At 59.4% G+C, this 18572-nt stretch overlaps 2 protein-coding genes across 13 annotated transcripts in view; both read right to left on the reverse strand.

Annotated features, from left to right (window-relative positions):
* Positions 1-440: 440 nt before the first annotated feature.
* On the reverse strand, positions 441-5014 carry LOC118174881. 8 transcript variants are annotated; one of them, XM_035340629.1, is made up of 8 exons: positions 4767-5014; positions 3779-4198; positions 3449-3582; positions 3013-3110; positions 2552-2642; positions 2035-2166; positions 1130-1402; positions 441-757 (listed from the first exon to the last, which is right to left on the reverse strand). In XM_035340629.1, the coding sequence occupies exons 1-8, from the start codon at positions 4948-4950 to the stop codon at positions 677-679; spliced, it is 1413 nt and encodes a 470-aa protein (XP_035196520.1). In that variant the 5' UTR covers positions 4951-5014; the 3' UTR covers positions 441-676. The 8 variants fall into 8 exon arrangements, with proteins under 8 accessions (XP_035196520.1, XP_035196515.1, XP_035196514.1 ...); XM_035340624.1 differs by having other exon boundaries at positions 2552-2639; positions 3779-4324; XM_035340623.1 differs by having other exon boundaries at positions 3779-4324.
* A 715-nt stretch (positions 5015-5729) lies between these two features.
* OSBP2 (oxysterol binding protein 2) overlaps positions 5730-18572 on the reverse strand; it is an 80829-nt gene continuing 67986 nt past the window's right edge. For all 5 annotated transcript variants that reach the window (XM_035340618.1, XM_035340620.1, XM_035340619.1 and 2 more), the window contains 10 exons: positions 17999-18116; positions 17390-17456; positions 17136-17300; positions 13475-13720; positions 10998-11118; positions 10285-10388; positions 9980-10075; positions 9360-9544; positions 8496-8716; positions 5730-8385 (listed from right to left, as the gene is read on the reverse strand). In XM_035340618.1, the coding sequence (XP_035196509.1) occupies positions 8243-8385; positions 8496-8716; positions 9360-9544; positions 9980-10075; positions 10285-10388; positions 10998-11118; positions 13475-13720; positions 17136-17300; positions 17390-17456; positions 17999-18116 (1466 nt within the window). In that variant the 3' untranslated portion in view covers positions 5730-8242. The remainder of the gene's footprint in view (positions 8386-8495; positions 8717-9359; positions 9545-9979; positions 10076-10284; positions 10389-10997; positions 11119-13474; positions 13721-17135; positions 17301-17389; positions 17457-17998; positions 18117-18572) is intronic.

The following is an 18572-nucleotide window of genomic DNA, read 5'->3' on the forward strand; positions in this document are numbered from 1 at the left end:
AAGGAGAGGAGCTCTCCTTGGACATTCTCCTGCAAATTAAGAACAGTATTTTCTCCAATGTGATGTGCAAAGACTGAGAAAAAGGTTTCTCCTCTTTCAAATGGAATGAAAGCTTTTAAACAGAAAAAAATCCTTTTTTTGGGGTGGGGGGGGGGGTGGTGCAGGATTCACCGACTCGGAGCCCACATCCTGCTTGCAAAGTGTGCGTGGCCCCAGCCTCCACCATGCCCTGGGAAGGCACAAGCCTTCTTCCAGCCCTTGCACCCTCTTCTCCTTCCCCACGTCTCTTCCCAACCCCAGAGCATCCTCCCCAGCCCCATTCCACAGCCACCCCTGCGGTAGGGACCTCTCCACCCCAAGCTCTTAAGGGAATGCGAGGAAAGTAAAGATGCTGGCAGGGCTCCAGTGCTGGCCTGGCTGGACCTGGACAACAGCCTGGTGGAGACCCAGACCCGTACCAATCACACCCAAGACAAACAGTGTCCCTTAGCCACCAGCTGTGGAAAGGCGCACAGCCAGGAGGACCCGAAGGGAAGTTTTCCTTTGGGAAGGTCTGTGGGGAACGTCCTGCAAAGGGAGGGCCCAGCAGCTTCACGTCTGGTCCTCCTGGGCACGCACGGGGAGATGGAGCAGCCAGGGATGTCTCAGCACCTCCGTGCCCCGGTCCAAGTCCCTGTCACAGGAGAGGACTCCTCCTGCAGTCGTGTTTCCTCCTGCTGCTCCTGCTGGGGCGTGGGGCACCTGGTACCAGGAACCTCTGCCACAAGGGAGGAAGAGCCACAAGTGATGAGCGTGGTGGCACAGAAAGGGAAATGCCACTGCCCGCCTGCCAGTGTGTCCCATGGCCACATCCCAGGGCAGGAGATGGGAGACTGAGGAGAGCAGAGGGGAAGCTGCGGAATGGGAAGAGGCGCGTAGGGACCCCAGGCCTGGTCCAAGCAAACCCAGAGGACTTCCCTAGGACCTCCTTGGCCCTACCACCAGCAGGTGTCCCCCCGCCAGCAGGTCCCTTAGCTGTCCTCAGATGACCCCAGTGTCCCTTAACCCCACGTGATGGTGATGGGATCTGCCCAAAGTCCCTAGGTTACAAACAACCCCCCTTGGAGTGCTTGGCAGCGCAGCTCTTCACCTCTTGCTTGGGTGAGGCTGCGGTGGAGGGCGAGTCCCTTGTCCCAGGCTGTCCCCATTCCTCCTTGCTTGCTGCAGTGCTCAGCTCTCCTCTCAGGACTTCGGGGTGCTCCAGGCTGCCCAGGCGGCGTGTCTTATCCACCTGCAGCTCCTGCAGACAGCGCTGGACGTGCTGCAGGAGCCCCAGGGACCCAGGGCCGTGCTGCCGGAGGCCGGGCGCAGTGCTGGGGGACGGGGAGGCGACAGAGTGGAGACGCAGACGCTGGCTCCATCTCTGCACAAAGGCAGCATCTTCAGTCCCAGTTCGGATGGGACAGGGGGGACGGACAGGAGGGGTCCCACCCCATACGTCCCTGGGGTCCCACCCCGCACGTCCCTGCCTCCTGCAGAGCACTCGCCTGGGCCAGCGGCTCCTCCAGGGCTCCCACCGCTGCCGCCTTCTCCCGGTGAAGATGCTCCCACTGCTGTCTCTGGGCCCGCTGCTGCCTCCGGTCCCGCTCCCGCACGTGGACAGATGCACAGCCGGCCCCACTCGTCTGCAGCCCACAGACGGGGTAAGAGCGTGGTGGAGAGGAGCTGCTCTGCGGCAGACATCCCCACAGCCAAGCTGGGGGCTCCAGGCACGGGGAACCAGGATTTCCCCAAGGGCTGATGCCTGCCACGGATCCCAACTACTTCACTGCTGAGCAGAGAAGGGGTGCCCACCCGTCTCCGTCACTGGGGCTGATGGAGGAGCAACTGTGGCTTTATTTTTGTCCAAAGCCCACCCTCCGTGTGGCACTGCCAGGGAGCAGGTCCTGCCCCAGAGCTACCAGCAACCATGGGGCATGTCCCAGTCCCCACCCGGGGCACATAGGAGGTGACACAGTCACTGGGCACTGCCACCACCCCTCTCCATTCCCTGACCTTCTCCGTAGCCTCCTGGAGCTGCCGAAGCTCGGCCACCTCCTCCTCCCGCAGCAGCACGCGGAGCCGCTCCAGGGCCTCCAGCCGCTGCCGCAGGAGGGAGCGGGTTCGATTCTGCAGCTCATGGAGCCTCTGCACAAAAAAAATGGGTCCCCAGCCCGTGGGGCCACCCCAGCACGTCACCAGCAAGGCACTTCCCACGTTCAATCCCCCCGACGCTGGCTCAGGCTGGGTGGGAAGCGTGGGCACGGCGGTGACCGGCATCGTGCCAGCACCGCAGGAGCTGCAAGCCCTGCCTGCGCCGCGAGGGACCTCCCAGCCTGCAGCCCAACCAGCCAGGCCTGGGCACAGCCACAGGGATGCTTTTCCCCACGGATCCTCTTTCTTTAAACTGTTTTAGGAGCTTGGCTGTACCCCGACACGGGACACGCAGGCGGCTGGATGAGGGGCTTGACCTTGACAAGGGACCCTCTCCCTCCCTCCCTGGGTCTGTCCCAGACCCACAGCATGCACCGACCTCCTGCAGCTCCAGTTTCTCGTCTCGCAGAGCCAACGTTGCCCTTCGTGCCTGCCCCGTGCCCCCATCACAGCCTCTCTGAGAGCCCCTGCTGAGACAGGAACCCCCCTTCTCCACTTCCCACCTCCTCCACCCAGAAGCAGCTTCGCGCTTCCCTCCCCGTGTAGCCGCAGCCCTGGCCAGCCCAGCCCCTCGCCCTGCTGTCCCCTGGTTCACCCAGAGACCCCCGGCCCCCACCCTCCTTTACCCAACTTGGGGTGCCCACCACCTTTTCCAGGTCCAACTGGTCCCGTGTCCATGCCAGCAGCGCCCAGCCAGCCCTGCTGCAGGGACAGCATCACCCATGTTCCCACCAGGACACCCCAGAGCCCACCCATGGGACCCTGTGGGGTTCCAGCCCCATCCTCAGGGCTGTGGCTCCAGCCTCAGAGCAGGATGAGTCCCCGGGGGCTGCGGCACACCTGCCTCTCTCCCCTTCTCTCCGGGTCCCCCGAGCACCAGCTCCCAGCTCTGGTGTCCTCTCCTGGCTCCTCCGCAGGGCCCGGCGCAGTGACACCAGCTGGAGGGATGGAGATGGACATGGGTGAGCAACACCAACCCACGAACCCCTGGGACGTGCTGCCGCGTGCAGCCAGCACTTATACAGCTAATTAACTTGGTGAAGGTAACGACTTTCACAAGGATGAACTGTTCTTGAGCACTGGAAGGTTTTCCTTCAGGTCTCCATTTGCAATTATTCATTTCTTTGATAAATGTCCCCATGCCGACCCTTCCTACGGCCACCGGCAAGGTCTCTGCTGCCAGGTCCCGCGTGGGACTCGGGGACGGGGACATCCCAGCCGTGTCCCCTCTGCATGGCAGCAGCCACCCCGAGCACCCCGCTGTGCCCATGGGTACCTTGTGGGACAGGACGGCTGCCAGCCTCCCGCGCTGCCACTGGGGCTGGGTCACCCCGCCTGGGCAGGACACGAAGCTCAGCACCTTGGAGTGGGGGCTGCATCTGCAGGAGGGTCCCGCTGCTGCCTCGGTACCTGCGGGACCACACGGCGTTTTGGGGGGGGACACCACAAACCCCATGAGCAAGTGAGGGCTGGTTCCTGCCAGCGCATCTCCTGCGTGGGCCCTGCAGGACACCCCAGCCCCTGCCACCCTTCCCTTGTGCCCTGCTCAGCCCCGGTCCCCCTGACCTCTTCCAGCCCCTGTACCCCGGGGCCAGCCCCGACTCACGGTGAGACGAGCAGCGAGCTCCCCACTGCCTGCTGCCACCTCCTTCCTTCTCCACTGTGAGGGCGCCGTCCCCTCCTTGCCACCCCCGGACAGCTGCTGGCTGCTGATGTCTGGTCTCCGTGGGCTTGCTCCTGGGGTGTCCCCTGGTCCTGGCCCTGCTCCTGCTGGCCGAGCTGCCTGGGGGTCTCCAGGGATGCCCCGTGTCCCCATCAGAGGGGGCCAGGCAGGGACCCCCCTGGGCTGTCCCAGCACTGATCTGGCTCAGCCTGGAAATCCTCACTCCCAGGGACTCCAGGCTCTCCCTCCTCGTCGGCCATGGGGACGTGTCCCACCACGGACAGCCTGGTCCCACGGAGAGGGACGCATCCTGCCCATCGCCATCGTCCTCGGTAGGGAAAGAGAGGGCATCGTCCTCCTCCCCCTCGGAGAACACTGCAGGCTCCACCATGCCCTCCCAGAATGCGGCAGCCAAGTCCTCGGTGCAGACAGAGCTGGAGCTGCTCCCGTCGCCCCGACGCTGCCTCCAGGAGCCACGTCCCGCCGGCTCTGCGCCACGGGAGAGCGGAGAGCCCTGAGCCTCCCCAGCCAGAGCCCGACCCCGAGCTGCTTCCAAAATAGGGACAAAGAAAACGCTGTTACACGGCTTTTTCGGGGGGGCAGGCTAATTTTTCAGGCACCGCGCAGCGGCACAGCTCGGCACAGGGCGCACAGGCAGGATGCTGCAAGCTCCACTGCTGCGGCAAGGAACCGACCGCTGGGCGTGAGGTTCCCGGTCCCAACGTGCCCTGTGCACCAGCAAAGCCCCAGCGCTCGCCCCTCCAGCAGCGTTTGCGTGTCAGCCAAGGGATCCCAGGGTGCCCTTTTGCTCTCTAGCGTTTGCTATTCTGGGCTCTGTGGTGCGCTGTTGTTTTATTTAAAGGGTCACAGCTGCATCGTGCTCTGCGCGTAGTCCTTGCCAGCGGCTGCAAGGATCCCGGTCCCCACTCACCGGCCATCCTGGAGATGTCAGAGGCATTGGGAGAGGTGTCGCAGGCTCTGCTGGGTGCCCCAGTGCCCTGGCGCTGCGGGTGGGTCAGGGCCAGAGCACCCCGGTGTTGGTGCTTCGACGTCCCCTCCGGACTCCCGCACCTCAGCTCCGCGCTGCGCAGCCCTCGAAGGCTCAGCGTGCTCATTAGGCTTCAGAGTGAACATGCCAAGAACGAGGCATCCAGGCTCACCCACCTGCCGGAGCTGAGGGCCAGGCCACCGGGGTGTTTGGGCCCTGCCGGCCCAAGAGCAGGCAGGGGGCTCCTCCCGGCACGGCACCGGCAGGGCTGCGCGCTGTTGTCTGTCACCTGGCAACGTCGCGGTGGCCTGGCCAAGTCTCGGCCTGCCCTGGGCTTCCCCTCCCCATCTCCTGTCCCGGGGCCTCCTCCCTGGGAGCCATCCCCTGGGACTCCTCTCCCATCCCTCCCAGCCTGGTCCTCCTCCCCTGCTCAGCCTCTGCTGGGCCATCTCCCCACCTCCCCCAGCCCTCCTGCCGCCCTGGGCAACCCCTTCCCTGCTCCACTTCTTCCTCTGGGCCACTTCTTCCCCTGGGCACCTTCCCCTGGGCCACCTCTCCTGTCCCTGCTTTCCCGGGCACCTTCCCTTGGCCATCTCCTTCAGACCACCTCCGCTGAGCCACCTCCTCCCTGGCCCTGCTTCCTGCCCCCTGGACCATCTCCTCCCCAGGGCAGCCTCCGTCCTGATCCTCCTTCCTCCATGGACAACCCTCCCCCGGGCCTCCTTGTCTCTGGGCCTCCACCCCATGTCCCCCTCCCCTTGGACAACCTTCTCCTCTGGGCCACCTCCCGTGGTCCCTTCCCCGGCCCCCTCACCCACCACGTGCCCACCTCAGGGCTCCCCCAGGACCTCCACCTGCAGATTTGGGGGGGGGGGGGGGGGCGAGCGATAACCGCAGCACTGCGCCTTTTAAAACTCCTGAATCCAAGTTTTATTACCGTGTAGGAGAAGAGGGATCACTCACAACATACTGTTCAAAAAGAAATACATTCAACAGCATTTACAGTAGAATGACATTAATTTTTGGGTGGGGGGGGGGGGGGTGAGGCGGGCAGAAAGACCAGGAGTGGTGCTCGGATTAAGCGTTGCCGCTAGATGATGTCTGGAAGATACTGCGGTTTTTAAAATCAGCCTAAAAAATGGGGGATTGCTGTTTCTGGGGGTGCTCCTCACACTCCCCAGGCTCTGCTAAGCTGTGTAGCGTCCGTGATGGTGATTTTTGGAGAGACATCAGGGGGGGAACACCGCAGGGGAGCTCCCGGTGTCCCTGAGCCCAGCAGGACACTCGGTGCCAACGCTCCCTGAGCAACGTCACCTCTGCCACGGGGACGCTCGGGTCCAGGTCAGCCCGGAGCTCCTCGCCCTTCCCAGCCCTGGCGTAACGCTTGCATTGACAACACAAGGAAAATAAGGCATTTGGAAGTGCTCAATCTCTAGTCCATTTTACAAAACCCACCCGGTGGAGCAACCCACCCCGTGCCACTTCAGCGCAGCGGGACGGCTGGGCACGGAGCCTCCTCCCGGCCCCAGGACGGGACACGGTGCAGCTCGCACCAGCTGTGGCCAACCTCACGTGGCAGTTTGGGTCATTGAAGAGCTTCGGAGCAAAATGTTGCTTCTCTGCTTCGGGAACAAATCACCATCACCCCTACACCCTAGCTCGGGACAAGCCTAGGGAAATGGCCGTACTCGTACTACAAAAATTCAGACAGACGCTTCTGTCTTCATCATTTTTTATCTATTGTGTACCATAGAAATTTAAGCAAAATAATTTTTTTTATATATTTATATATATATATATATAAATTAGAAGCAAATAAATAAGATTAAGGGGTACGTTGAGATCAGCGGGTGTTGCCACTCCAATAGCCACTCACTACTGTTACGCCAGACAAGGTCTATATATACTGTACACATGGGTTTGCTGTAAATGACAGGTACGGAGGTGCTGGAGAAGCCGACCAGGAGGAGACTGACGGTAAGAGGAACCTGATTGCATAAGTGTTCTGTGTGCAGCCTGGGGTTTCCAGTTCCCATCGCCTCAAAGTTCATTATTGCTAATTATCTTCCGATGTGGATGTGACAGTCCGGCTACAGGTGGCCTCTGACCCGCGGGAGGGAGCAGTCAGCGTGATACGATGAACACCCAAAGAAGAAGACACCAAAAATGAAATCTAAGGAGGCAAAGGCAGGTGCGCAGGTACCTCCAATTCCCGGCGGGATCCACTGGATCTGTCCGTCATCTCCTGGGTCCTCGCTCTGCGCCAGGGGACCAGGCACACCCAGTGCCCAGGCATCGCTCAGTGCTGGTCCTCACCCAGCACCTGCAGGGCTTGCTCAGCTCTTCCAGAAGAGCTGCAGGAATCCTGCTGTTTCCATCCAGCAGCACGCGGGGTGTTCGAGCCATGACCTGAGACCTGCAAACTGGGGAAGACACGGGGAGGGGAAAGCAGGACAAACGCTGCCTCCCAGGAGCCGCTCTGACAGCAGAGCTCCTGCCACCCGCCAGTCCTGCTGCAGCGACTCGGAGCTGAGAGCTGGTCTGCGAGCCCCAAAGCTTCGCTGGGCGACAAATCTCTTTGCTCTGTGCCCAAGAACCTCCTCACACCCCGCCAGCTCGCTGTCTCAGCCCCCTTCGGATGCAGGTACGGGAAAACCAAACCAAACCTCACTCCAATCACAAAGCATCACGTTAAAAGACAGTCCCAAACCTTGACTAAACACAGCAGACCATGGGGAATCTGCTCAAAGGCTTCTTTAAAGTGGAAACAGAAAGGAAAAATGGTCACCAGCTGAAATGTCCTGATTGGTATTACCGGGATGACCGGGCACTGCGGGAACCACCAGCAGCCTCCAGGAACAAGCGCCTCGGCCACAGCTCCCGGCGTTTTCTGAGCAGATTTGGAGTTGTTTGTGTTTGACTTTGAAGGAACCTGAACCAGAAGCAGATTTTTCTTTTTTTTAAAATCTCCTTAAAGTCCACGCACAAATGAGGAAAAAAAAAATGTCAAAGGAAGAGCTCACACAAATGCACGGCATCCCCACGACGCGAGCATCTTTGGAAGTTGACGTCTCAGCCGATACAGCTGAGGCACTGAAAGATAGAGGCAGCAACTCCTGATAGCAATAAATATCCTAGGCTAAAAACAAACCAGATTCTCGTGTCCATATTCCTAATCAGTAGCTGAAAAAGCCACCATTAAAAAAAAAAAAAAAAAAAAAAGGATGCTATTTATTAGTGCATAAAAAAATAGGTTTGGAATCCCTGTTCAGATTTTTTCAGATTTCTGCATGAGTGTGTGTGTGTTTATTTGCACTGTCACCTGCCGGCAGGATGCTGCCAGCACGTCCTCGCTGTCCCTCTGCCTGTCCTGCTGCAGAGGTGCCCAGGGCCGGCCAGGCCGGAGCAAGCAGAGCAGTTCAGAAGATATCGGGGCACACGCTCCAGTCCTGCTTGTCCTTGGCCTCCCAGTAGCCGCCTTTGTACACGCAGATCAGCTCCCCCGTCACCGGATCCACCTTCCGCTCGAACCACAGCGGGATGTAGCCCTCGTAGTCCTTCCCTGCGCGGGGACGGAGATGATGAGGGGTCGGCCCTTCCTCCCCAAACCCAGCGGGGTTTCCCCGCGGCACCCCCTCCTCCCCGTCCCGCATCCGTCCCGTCGCACCCCACCTTCCTCCAGGGCTTCCACGGCCTCGGCCTCCCTCCTGCGGCGCACGGCCCGCTGCTTCTCCTCCAGCCGCTGCTTCTCCACGTTGGCCTCGTCCCAGCGGCCGCTCTCCATCAGCCGCTGGTCGGGGCGCAGCCGGCTGTCCGTGGGGGCCACCCGCTCCTCGGGCTCGTTCAGGGTGAGGGCCAGGTCAGAGAAGAAGTACATGTTCTCAGCGTTCTCCCTGCAGCCGGAGAGCTCCGGTCAGGACCGCGGAGGTGGTGCCTGCCTCGAGCAGAACTCCCGTCCCTTCAGGTGCTGGTGTCTCAGCCCAGCCCACCAAAGCTGCTGGATCTGTTATTCTGATCCCCAAAATGCTGTGTGTGGAGCACGCTTAATGGGAGCCCTGCATCCCACCCCCTAAGTGAAGATGTCAGGGATGCCTCTGCGGGAGCACAGGAGGGAGCACGGACCCCTCCCCTATTGCTTTGGAGTGGGGGAGCTAAAAACAAAGCCTACGAGCTCCGGTATCACACAGCCGAAACACGAAACAACCCAACCCAAGAGCTGCCAGAACAGAGCCTGCAGAAGGGGACAGCTCAGCGCCGAGGGCCATGCTCTTTCCACTGGGGACCACTCCAGCACCGGGTCTCCCAGGCAGGGACCAGCTGCTCGTGCTGCTGGACACTGGTTGGGTGTCCGACAGCAGGGCTGGTCCCCGGAGAGCTGAAGTCACCCATGGGACAGGGACTGGCTGGCAAGGCAGGGCAGCCAGCACCTCATCCTGCCACGGCCAGCGGTCAGGAGAACCAAACCTCAGCCCAAAGCAGCACCTGGCTGCCCAAAACCTCGCTGCCCAGCACACCGCGCCGCAGGATGGGACTCACGGGAGGGGGTACTTCTTCCACAGGACCTTTGGAGACAGCGTTTGGTAGACGGTTTTCTGTTTGCCCTCTGAGCTGGTGCTGCCGTGGCTGCTGTGCACTATCTTGGAGCACTCCATCTTCTCGTCCCACGTGCCAGACATGACGTAGTGGGCTTTACCATCAGCGTCGCTCACCACCCCCGTCACCTGGCAGAAGGAGAGACAAAAGTGCAGGAGGTGGCTCTGGTGGCTTCTGAAAAGTGCCCAGGGGACAAAAAGGTGTGCAGAGAGGAAAAACAGCCTCCAGGAGCGAAATAGCTGGACCTGGCGACTCAAGTGGTGCTGTGTGTCCTCGCACATGAGGACAGCACCCAGCTGCACCCAGCAGGCGGGTCCCATCCCAACCCGGCCCCTGCAGCTGGTCCTCCAGCCCATGCAGTCCTGCCCAGCTCCCAGACACAGATTTCAGCGCTGCCCTCCCAGCCCTCCCCGTTGAGCTGCACCACACGAAGGTGCCAGTGCAGATCCTCACCCCGTGCTGGGATCCCTCCCACCCTCGGGCCAGGACCCCGCGAGCCCCAGCCCAGCTCAGAGGGAAGAGCCAGGCCAGCAGAAGGAGCAGGGAGATTTCTGGCCACGTACCTTTCGGGGGACGTCTCTGGAGAAGTAGCTGTAGGGGGTAAATTTCAGCTGGCATTTATCTTTTGACTTATGGTTAACAATCTCTATTTCACCAGACTAGATAAAAGACACAGAACCACAGCAAGTGAGAGACTTCGCAAGGAGACAAATGAGCCGTTAGTCACCGCCTGTGCAGCTGCACATCAGCCTCGGCTGCAGCACCACTTCTGCTCCCCGCTGCAGCCCCACGGCCGAACCCATCCCGGCCCCAGCCCCGCGAGGCCAGCACACCACCCCGCTCCTCCGAGGCCGGCCTGAGCACCCACCTGGTCAATCCAGAGCTTGCCCACGATGATGTTGTGAACGGTGGAGGTGACCTTCCTCCAGACGTAGTGGTTCCCGCTGGAGTGGAACTCGAGGTGGATGGCGCCTGTGGGAGCGCAGAGCCCCGGGCTCAGGGTGGGGACAGGACGGGAGGCCCGAGCACTGCGTCTGTGCCCACCCGTCGGCCCCAAACCAGCGCGGGGTCTGCGCCCGTCCCTCCCCGTGTGCTGAAGCAGCTGTGGTACCCGCCAGGTCCCGCGCCCTCTTTCTGATCCCAAAAGCTCTTATTTTAGAAGCTGTTTGGGAATGGCTGCTGTGGAGAGGGCTGAAACAGGCAGCAAGCTGACCTTTAAACAGCATTTAAGGAGAAATCAATTTATGGGCAAGCAGGAGCACAAAATTGGCTGTTGGCTGGCCACCGCCACCTCCCACTGGCCAGTCTGGGTGCCACCTCGGCACGAGTTAAGCCAGGCTATTTCCTGAGCACCTCATCAGCAAGCAAAGCACTCTCCCTTTGCAGCTGGCAGAGTTTCCACCTCCAGGGTTCTGGTTGGTGTTTCAGGATTGTCTGTGACCAGGAGCACAAGCACGTACTCCTACAATGCTCAGGGTGGGATTCATCGAGCCCTACACGAGCCCAGGGGACTGGCATGCTGCTTTGACCTCTTGGGTATTGCAGGAGCCAGCCCCGATCCCCTCGGCACATATCACCTACCCAGAGGCATGATGGAGAGGTATTTGCCCCTGAACTTGCTGGCGATCGTGATTTCCTGCCATAACGTCCACCCTCGCTTGGAGAAGACGTGGTGGGCAGCCGCCGGCGGGTGGTGGCTCACCTGGAAGAGAGAAGAAAGAGCCCGTGAGGTGCCAGCCACCCTTTCTGTCCGACCCTGGGGCCGACGTGCACACCCCTGCATTCAGAGACTACACACACCGGTGTCATCACAGCCTGAGTGCCTCGAGCAGCTGGATTACAGCCGTGAGCAGAGCCAAAACTTCTCCATTAAACCCCACGCTCACCGGCGGGAGAAAATCCTATTTGGATAACTGGATTTCAGGCACAGGATTATCAACGCTTTGCTCAGCAGGGCGGCGGGCTGAGCAGCACCCGCAGCTCCCAAGGGAATGGAAGCAGTCGGAGCAGTGCCATCAGCGTCCGTCCGTCTGTCCGCCCCACGCTGCCAGCACATCCCGGGGCAGGGGCTGTAGGTATTTCAGGGCAGGTTATTTATCTGGGAGATGAGGATGGAGAAAGGGACAAAGAAGCGTGGTGAAAAGGAGGGTGAAGAAACAGGAAAAGGGATGACAAGCACGGGAGTGATGTCGGGGCTCTCCGGCGGTACCTGACGGGCAGCACTAGGCTTCATCATCACAGCCCAGATTGGGGTGATAAACCAAACTTGCTGAACCGACTGTACAGAACCTGATGATGAGATGTGCCTGTGGCTAAGGGGTGGGTCGAGCATCCTGGTATCACCGTGTTGGCACCCACCTGCTTCCTGCCACGAGGGTGAGCAGGGCTGATGTGGCACAAGGGGGTACAGAGACCCCCATTTCTCTCAGCTGTGCATAAAGCCAGCTTGGGAATTGGGCTGCGAGGCAGGAGGCGTGAATCAATGCTGGGAGTGGCACCAAACAGAGCACGACAGGGAGGGACCCTCGTAGCTGCAGCTCCTTACACTTGGGTCAGCGGTGTCCGGGCTCGCTGCAGCCCTGGGCATGAGCTCCCACGACTGGGACAGGCTGTATGGGTGTCACCGGTCACTGGGGACAAGCACAGCTGCCCAGCGCTGGGCAGATGGCACGAAGGGACAGCAGAGGCATCAATTCCAGAGGTTACCTACTGAACTACCTTTACTGAAGTCCCTGCAAGGGGCGACATCTCCAGGAAACCCCACGCAGCCGGCTCACCATCACCGCCTGGACCAGCACAGCTCAGAGAGCTGAGCTGAGAGAGCTCGCAGTGGCACAGAGGGACACAGAGGGACACAGAGGGACACGCTGTGACAGGAGGTGCCATTCTGCCTGGGGCCAAAGCTTTGCATGAGCAAAGCACTGAGCAACGAGCAGCCATTATCACGGAGTGGTTTTGCTTGCACCTGCGAGTCCTGGTAGGAGCTGACCGCAGACCCTAGTGCCTCCTCCTGTCACTGCTCCGTGTCCAGATCAGCAGCAGGACTCTTTCCCTGTACTATTCCCCTCTCAGGAGCTCTCTGAACAGCCTCGCCCAGACCAAAAAGGCTCCTGCCCCAGTATGAACAACAAAGTGTAGCATCTCCAAAACCCTGCCCAAGGGGACTGAGCACCTGGAAGACATGGCTTGCAAGCACAGCCTCATAAAACGACCGACCCACAGCCCGCAGCGGGCACGGTCTGCTCAATGGTGCTGCAGGTCTTGGACCTACGCTGGCCTCTGCAGAGCGATGGAGGTTTGTGGGTTCGTCTGGTGCTTCTGAGAGCTGAAAGATGTGGTGGTTGCTCTGCTCCCGATACAGCACAGCCACCTCCTGGAGCCCCCACCAACACGATGTCCTGCCTGCAATGGTGATAAACGGCCCCGGCCATCCCCAGGAGGATGGGACGCACCAGCCAAGCATGCTACATAATTAAAGAGTCAATTTTCTTCACAGGTCTCAACCCATTAAACATTCCAGGTTTTTAATTAAGACCTGCTGTTTGACCGATACGTGCCAGATGCACTCTGTGGTTAGCACACGGGGATGTTAGAGGCTCTCAGGTTGCCCCCAGGCTTTGAAACTAAAACTTTTCAGTATAACAAGAAAGAAACAAGATCCTGAGGCTTTTTCCAGCCATTAGATGCACAGAAACGGGGAGGAACTGTGCCAGAGCTTGCAGGCTTCAAGTGTTGAGATGTTACAGAGATCCCAGACCCAAGCAGGCTGCCATGAAACCTGCCACGGTGACAGATGCTCTTCTCCTTCCCTTTTTTCCCCCCCATCTCCTGCTCTGCAATGTTGGGATGGCCACACAATGCTCCTGCTCCTGCAGATGGCTCAGGTTGTGCTTGCTGCTGCTTCTGCCAGTGCCAGGAGCACGGTGCTGGCTGCCTCGGCCAGGAGGAAGGCTCAGCACGAGGAGACGCTGGGTCTCCTTTGGGGAAGGGGCTGTTTTGGCTGGACATGAGCAGCGGGACAGTGCTGCTGCCTGGTGGGCACGCAGCCCATGCCTCACCTGCTCGCACAGGGAACGGAAGCCAAACTCCTCCAGCCGGTCGAGCTCGTAGGTTTCCCCCAGCAGCGGGTTGAATGGCTTTGCTGTGCGGTGGACCGTCGTCGAGTAGGAAGACACCGAAAACGCAGCCACGAAACACATCTGCTCCGTGGAGCTCTCGCACTTGACAGCTTTGTCCAGCAGCTCGTGGTACTCCAGGTCCTCCGTCAGCCGCTGCAGCATGGAGAGCGGCTCGTTGAAGTTTACCTGCAGGGAGAGAGGAGGGAGGTCAGCAAAGCAGGACAAGGGCCAAGCCGGACACTTCATCATCTGCCTTTCACCCCAGCACCGTGTCCTGCTCCCCAACAGCATCCCACGCCGTCGGCTGTCCCAGTGTGGGGCTCACGGCACAGGACTGGATGTGCCAGGGTGCCCCGCACACACACCGCCTCTGCAGCGCCACGCAATTGTGAAATAAAGCAAGAGACTCGTGCTATAACGTGCTCCCTGAACCATGCCACGAGAGCCTGAAGGCTTTAAAGTGCCCAGCTGGGCTGAGCTGGGAACTGGCAGCCCCACAGGCTAACCAGACACCATCCCAGCTCATGCATGCTCCAAATTGGGCACCGATGTCTCCCACAATGAGCCTCAGCAGTGCCCAGCTCCCTCCTGGCCAGCATTTATCAGGCCAGCAGCAAGAGGTGGCACAGGAGTAGAGGTGAGCATCCCTGGGCATCCTTCAGCCACCTCCATCGCCTCAGGGCTGCAGCCCAGTGACTGGGAGAGCCTCAAGAATCTGATTTAGGGGCATCCCTGCTCCTGGGACTGCAGCCCCACCTCAGCACCCACACCGCGTTTGTGAGCTGCAGGCAGCGACAGCCGTGATGCACCGCGGGGCAAAGGGCAGAGAGGCAGCTCTGTCCCAGGAGAGCCCCCAGTGCATTTATTTCTAGCCCCAGATCATATTTTCTGTTGCATGAGAGGAAAGTGTTCTGCCTCAAAACCATCCAAAATCCACTTTTCGCTTTCATTTCAGATCAAAAAATGTATTTTAGAACGAGCAGGTGGTTGAAGGATGGGAGAACCACTTCTGTAAGCCCAGTTACACGTTTTGTGTTAAAGAAAAACCTCAGATCATTCCACTCGGGGATTTAGTGTGTAAACAAGAGGGATCTTAGAGCATCCAAGAAAGACAGAGTCACCCAGAAAGGGCAGCAGCGCATCCGCAGAGAAGCAAATTGCTGCCAGCTCGGGGTAACTCCGGAAAGCCGCCGCTGGAGCAGGCAGCTCGAGAACAAAGCCGGCAGCTGCGGCCTCCCATCGGCACCGCTCAGGAAGCCACGAAGCAAAACGTTCTGAGGGAGGAATGAAGATTAACCCCCTCGAAATGCAAAATCCCTACAGCTGCTTTGTTCCGTTTCACTGCTGCGGATTTGTTCATTCACAGGAAAACTGAAGGAACGAACGCGGAGTTTGCAGGGGCAGATTTCCCAATCCATCGCGTCCCCAGGGAGGGAGATGGGGTCTCAGAAATGCTCCCAAAAGGCCAAGAATTGGTTGAAGTCCATGGAAGGAGAAGCTCCTGCTGCAGCCACCCCACAGCACAGAGCGCAGCACAGTGGTCTCACCAGTGGTTTGTACTGGTTTGCACTGGAACTGACCGGCTTTCCAAGCAGCCTTTCCCCAGCTGGCTGCTCTGCTCCCTTCTCGTTTCTCCTCGCTCCGTCAGCCTGCGAGCCCTCGTTAAACGGCTGCGCTTCACTTCACCGAGCTGTGACCTCCCCTGCTCCCAGCCACAAACGCACGGAGAGCAAAAGTAAACGGCCGCTGAAGGCAGACGTAATGGCCCCTCGGTGCCTTACCGCAAGCGGCTTGCTCTCGGGGCAAATCTCCCAGAGAAACGCCGTGTGCGGGCTGCGATGCCTCTCTCTGCCCTCCAGCTGCAGCTGGGACGAAAACCCCTCTCTGCTTCCCCACGGCAGAGGGCAGGGATCAAGAGAGAGGGGCTAACAGCGAGCTGACGCCGGGGTGAGCCATTTCCTTACCACTCGTGGCTCTGTTGAACACTTGCTGGGAAACCCATCCGCCTGCCCCGGAGAGGGATGGAGGAACTGCAGCCCTGAGCTGGTCCCGGGGCAGCTGCGGGAGGCAGGACGCATCGCTGCCAGGCTTTGGCTCTGCTCAGCAGCTCCCGGAACGGTTCGATGGGTAGGGGAGGTAGGTATTTCCTCCTTGTTGGTGCCGCAGCTGCTGGTATTCCACGTCCTGAACTTATTTCTGTGCTCATCACGCTTGTATCTGATATTGATGTTTTTGCAGAAATGCTAACGGACAGCGCTGGGCTGCAGATCTCAGCTGGAAACGGCCCAAGGAAGAGACAAACCCATCTTTTTCTCCGAGTGTGTCAGGTACTGTTCTAAGAAATAAGATATATTCTCCCAGGCTTGCCAGGATTTCATGGGGTCTGGGGAAGCAGATTACCTGCAGTGGCACCCATGCCGCTTACTGGGCTGGCCAAGACCTGCTAGCAAAGCAGCAGCCTGTACAGGGCTGATTTGTTCTGAAAAACTCTTTCTGCTACAGCCTTGGAGGAGCTTTGGTGTGGGCAGCACTGCGTCTGGGTGGGTACCAGCCAGCACAACCCCCCCCAGGTGCAGACCAGCAGTGGGATGCCCCTGTGCCTATGCAGAGGAAGTTACTTATCTCCAGACCAGACCAGTGACAGCAGGGATTTCTCCTCCTCTTCCAAACAGAGAAGCAAAGAGGCCTCATACACGTAAGTAAACGAGGCACATTTCCCTGCAAGACTTAAATGCACTCCCCACTTACCCTCTGCAGCAGCCCATGTAAGAGGGGTTTCTCCAGACAGACCCCTGCCAGCAAACCCTCTCCTCTGAACACCTGCAGAAAGCCTTCACCCCAAGGAGTGAGCCCAGCAGCATGCAGAGGTAGAAGGGCTGTCTGTAAATTGACCCCAGGCACCTCCTTCTCTGCAAGGGCGCTCTTTGCGAGGAAAATAAAGGTACTTTGAGTCCCTGGATGAAACACGCTGCTGGTACAGAACAGAGAAGGGTACGCGGGGCTGCTCACCCAGCATCATGTCCCCAGACTCACACAGGGGAAAACTGTGATCAGCAGCAAGGTCTCTGCTTCTGCCCCCTGGGTGAAATCCTTGAACACACGGGGATTCAAGATGCCCCGGTTCTCTCCTTGCCTCTGCAGTGGTTGGATTTGCAGAGGACATTCAGGCAATGCCTCTCTGCTCCAGCTTGCCCTGGGCACCACATGGGCACTCCAGGGCCCTCCACAGCCAGTAAGAAGGGATCAGTCCCAACCAGATTCAAACAGACCCTAATGCAACAGCCATGGCCTCGGAGCCATTCACCACAAAGCAATTAGCAGCACAGCTCCATGCTGCTGTGGACAGACTCCTCCTGCCTGGCTGCTTGTGCTTTCTGGCTGTGCTGGCTCCTCATAGCAGTGGACAATTTCAAGAGCAAACAAATTGCAGCCAGGACGGGTGTGCCAGTTGGTGACATGCTCTCCAGCCTGCGCAGAGGCTGCTGTGCTGCTACAATACCTGCAGGACCACCTGAAGCAATAATTCAAATTCTTTGCAGCACATCAAACCTTCAGAGCTTGGCACCTGCGTCGTGGCAGCAAGCTCTCGGGGCTCACTTACGGGCATGGGGATCTTGGACAGCTCCTTGCCGATGCAGTTCTTCATGATGCTCCAGAGGTTAAGGCTGTAGTTGGGTTTGTCGGGGATGCGGGTCCGCCTCCTTTTCTTCGGCAGGAGATCTTTGCAAGACTCATTGTAGCTGCTTTGATTTGAGCTTTCAAAGACCTGCAGAAGCAACGGATGCACAGGTCTAAGCTGCACTCACTCCTCCTCTCCCCGCGTTTCATCCCTCCCACCCTGCCCAGCCAACTCACGCTGTCCTCCAGGTTCCAGTCCTCGGGGTGCCCCTCGCTGGCCCCGCTCAGGTTACTGCCCGAACGCCTGCGGGGAAAAAAAGGCCAAACGCCGAAGGTGAGAAAGGGCAGAGAAGGGGAGAGAGGAGCCGGGGCAGTGCTGCTCAGCCACCACCACCAGGGGCATCTCCCTCCACCACCCAGGGTGCTGACAGGAAGGCAGCAGGGTGATGGAGGCCGAGTGTGGGCATCAGAGGGGGCTGAGAGATTCTCCCTTTGCCAGCAAGCAGAGTGGTGTGGCCGTGGTACAGACCACAGGTGCCTCTAGCCCAAACAGATACCCTGGGAGGAGTAAGAACAAGACGACAAGATACTCCCCTCCTCTGTCCAGTGCTCCCAGAACCAAGCCATCTCCCCTCCAGGCTCCTGCCTCCCTTAAGCCCACATCTGCTTTTTGCAGACTCGGATGCAGCTGGCCAGGGCAGAGGCAGACGGTTTGCTGGGGGTTGTGCACACGTGGGGAACTGCCCCTCAGGAGGGGAGGCTGCTCTGAAGCCTAAGCACAACACCAGGCAAACTCTTGCCACATGCTCAGGGGGCTTGGCCAGGCCCCGGGGCAGGGGCTCGTACCTGTGGTGCTTGGGGTCTGCGGTTACAGTGATAAAAGCTGGTGCATCCTCCATGGCATCAAAATACTCCGTCTCTTCATCTTCGTCACTGGCCTCTCCTTTTGAGGACTGCACACTCCCTGTGGGCACAAAGGGTTTGAGATGCTCAGTTGCTGCCGGTCCCCTTTGGAACCCATCAAGCACAAGTCTCACTGTCACCACTGTCCCCAGCATCCTCCTGCTGTGTCCCCTCCAACACAGGCTTCCTTCACAGCTTATCTCACACCAGCCTTCCTTGCACGGACCCCTCCTCTCCATTCCCCTCCACAACGAGAGGATGCCGTGCTGGTTTCCAGCTCCTAAAACCAAGAACACGCCCTTGCAGCTTGCATCCTGCCCCCCGGTCGAGGCACGCAAGGCTCCCCTGCCACACTCAGGGCCACCACCAAAGTGTCACCAGGCTGCCCGGCCAGCTCCTGCTCCGGCATCGCCACGTCTGCCGGGAAATCCGGTTTGGGTTAAAACAGGAAAAAAAAAAAAGCGCCAAATGTTTCAGGTGTTGCTCAGACAGACTTCCTGGCTCCCGGGTTTTCCAG

Source organism: Oxyura jamaicensis, chromosome 15, assembly GCF_011077185.1.
Source record: "Oxyura jamaicensis isolate SHBP4307 breed ruddy duck chromosome 15, BPBGC_Ojam_1.0, whole genome shotgun sequence".
Taxonomy (NCBI): domain Eukaryota; kingdom Metazoa; phylum Chordata; class Aves; order Anseriformes; family Anatidae; genus Oxyura; species Oxyura jamaicensis.

Coding starts and splice junctions, on each gene's coding strand:
- LOC118174881 (XM_035340623.1), bottom strand. CDS start 4,950: ATGAGCACGCTGAGCCTTCGAGGGCTGCGCAGCGCGGAGCTGAGGTGC. Junction 2,643..3,012: donor AGAGAAGGGGAGAGAGGCAG/GTGTGCCGCAGC, acceptor TTCCTGTCTCAG/CAGGGGCTCTCAGAGAGGCT. Junction 2,167..2,551: donor AGAAACTGGAGCTGCAGGAG/GTCGGTGCATGC, acceptor TTTTTTGTGCAG/AGGCTCCATGAGCTGCAGAA.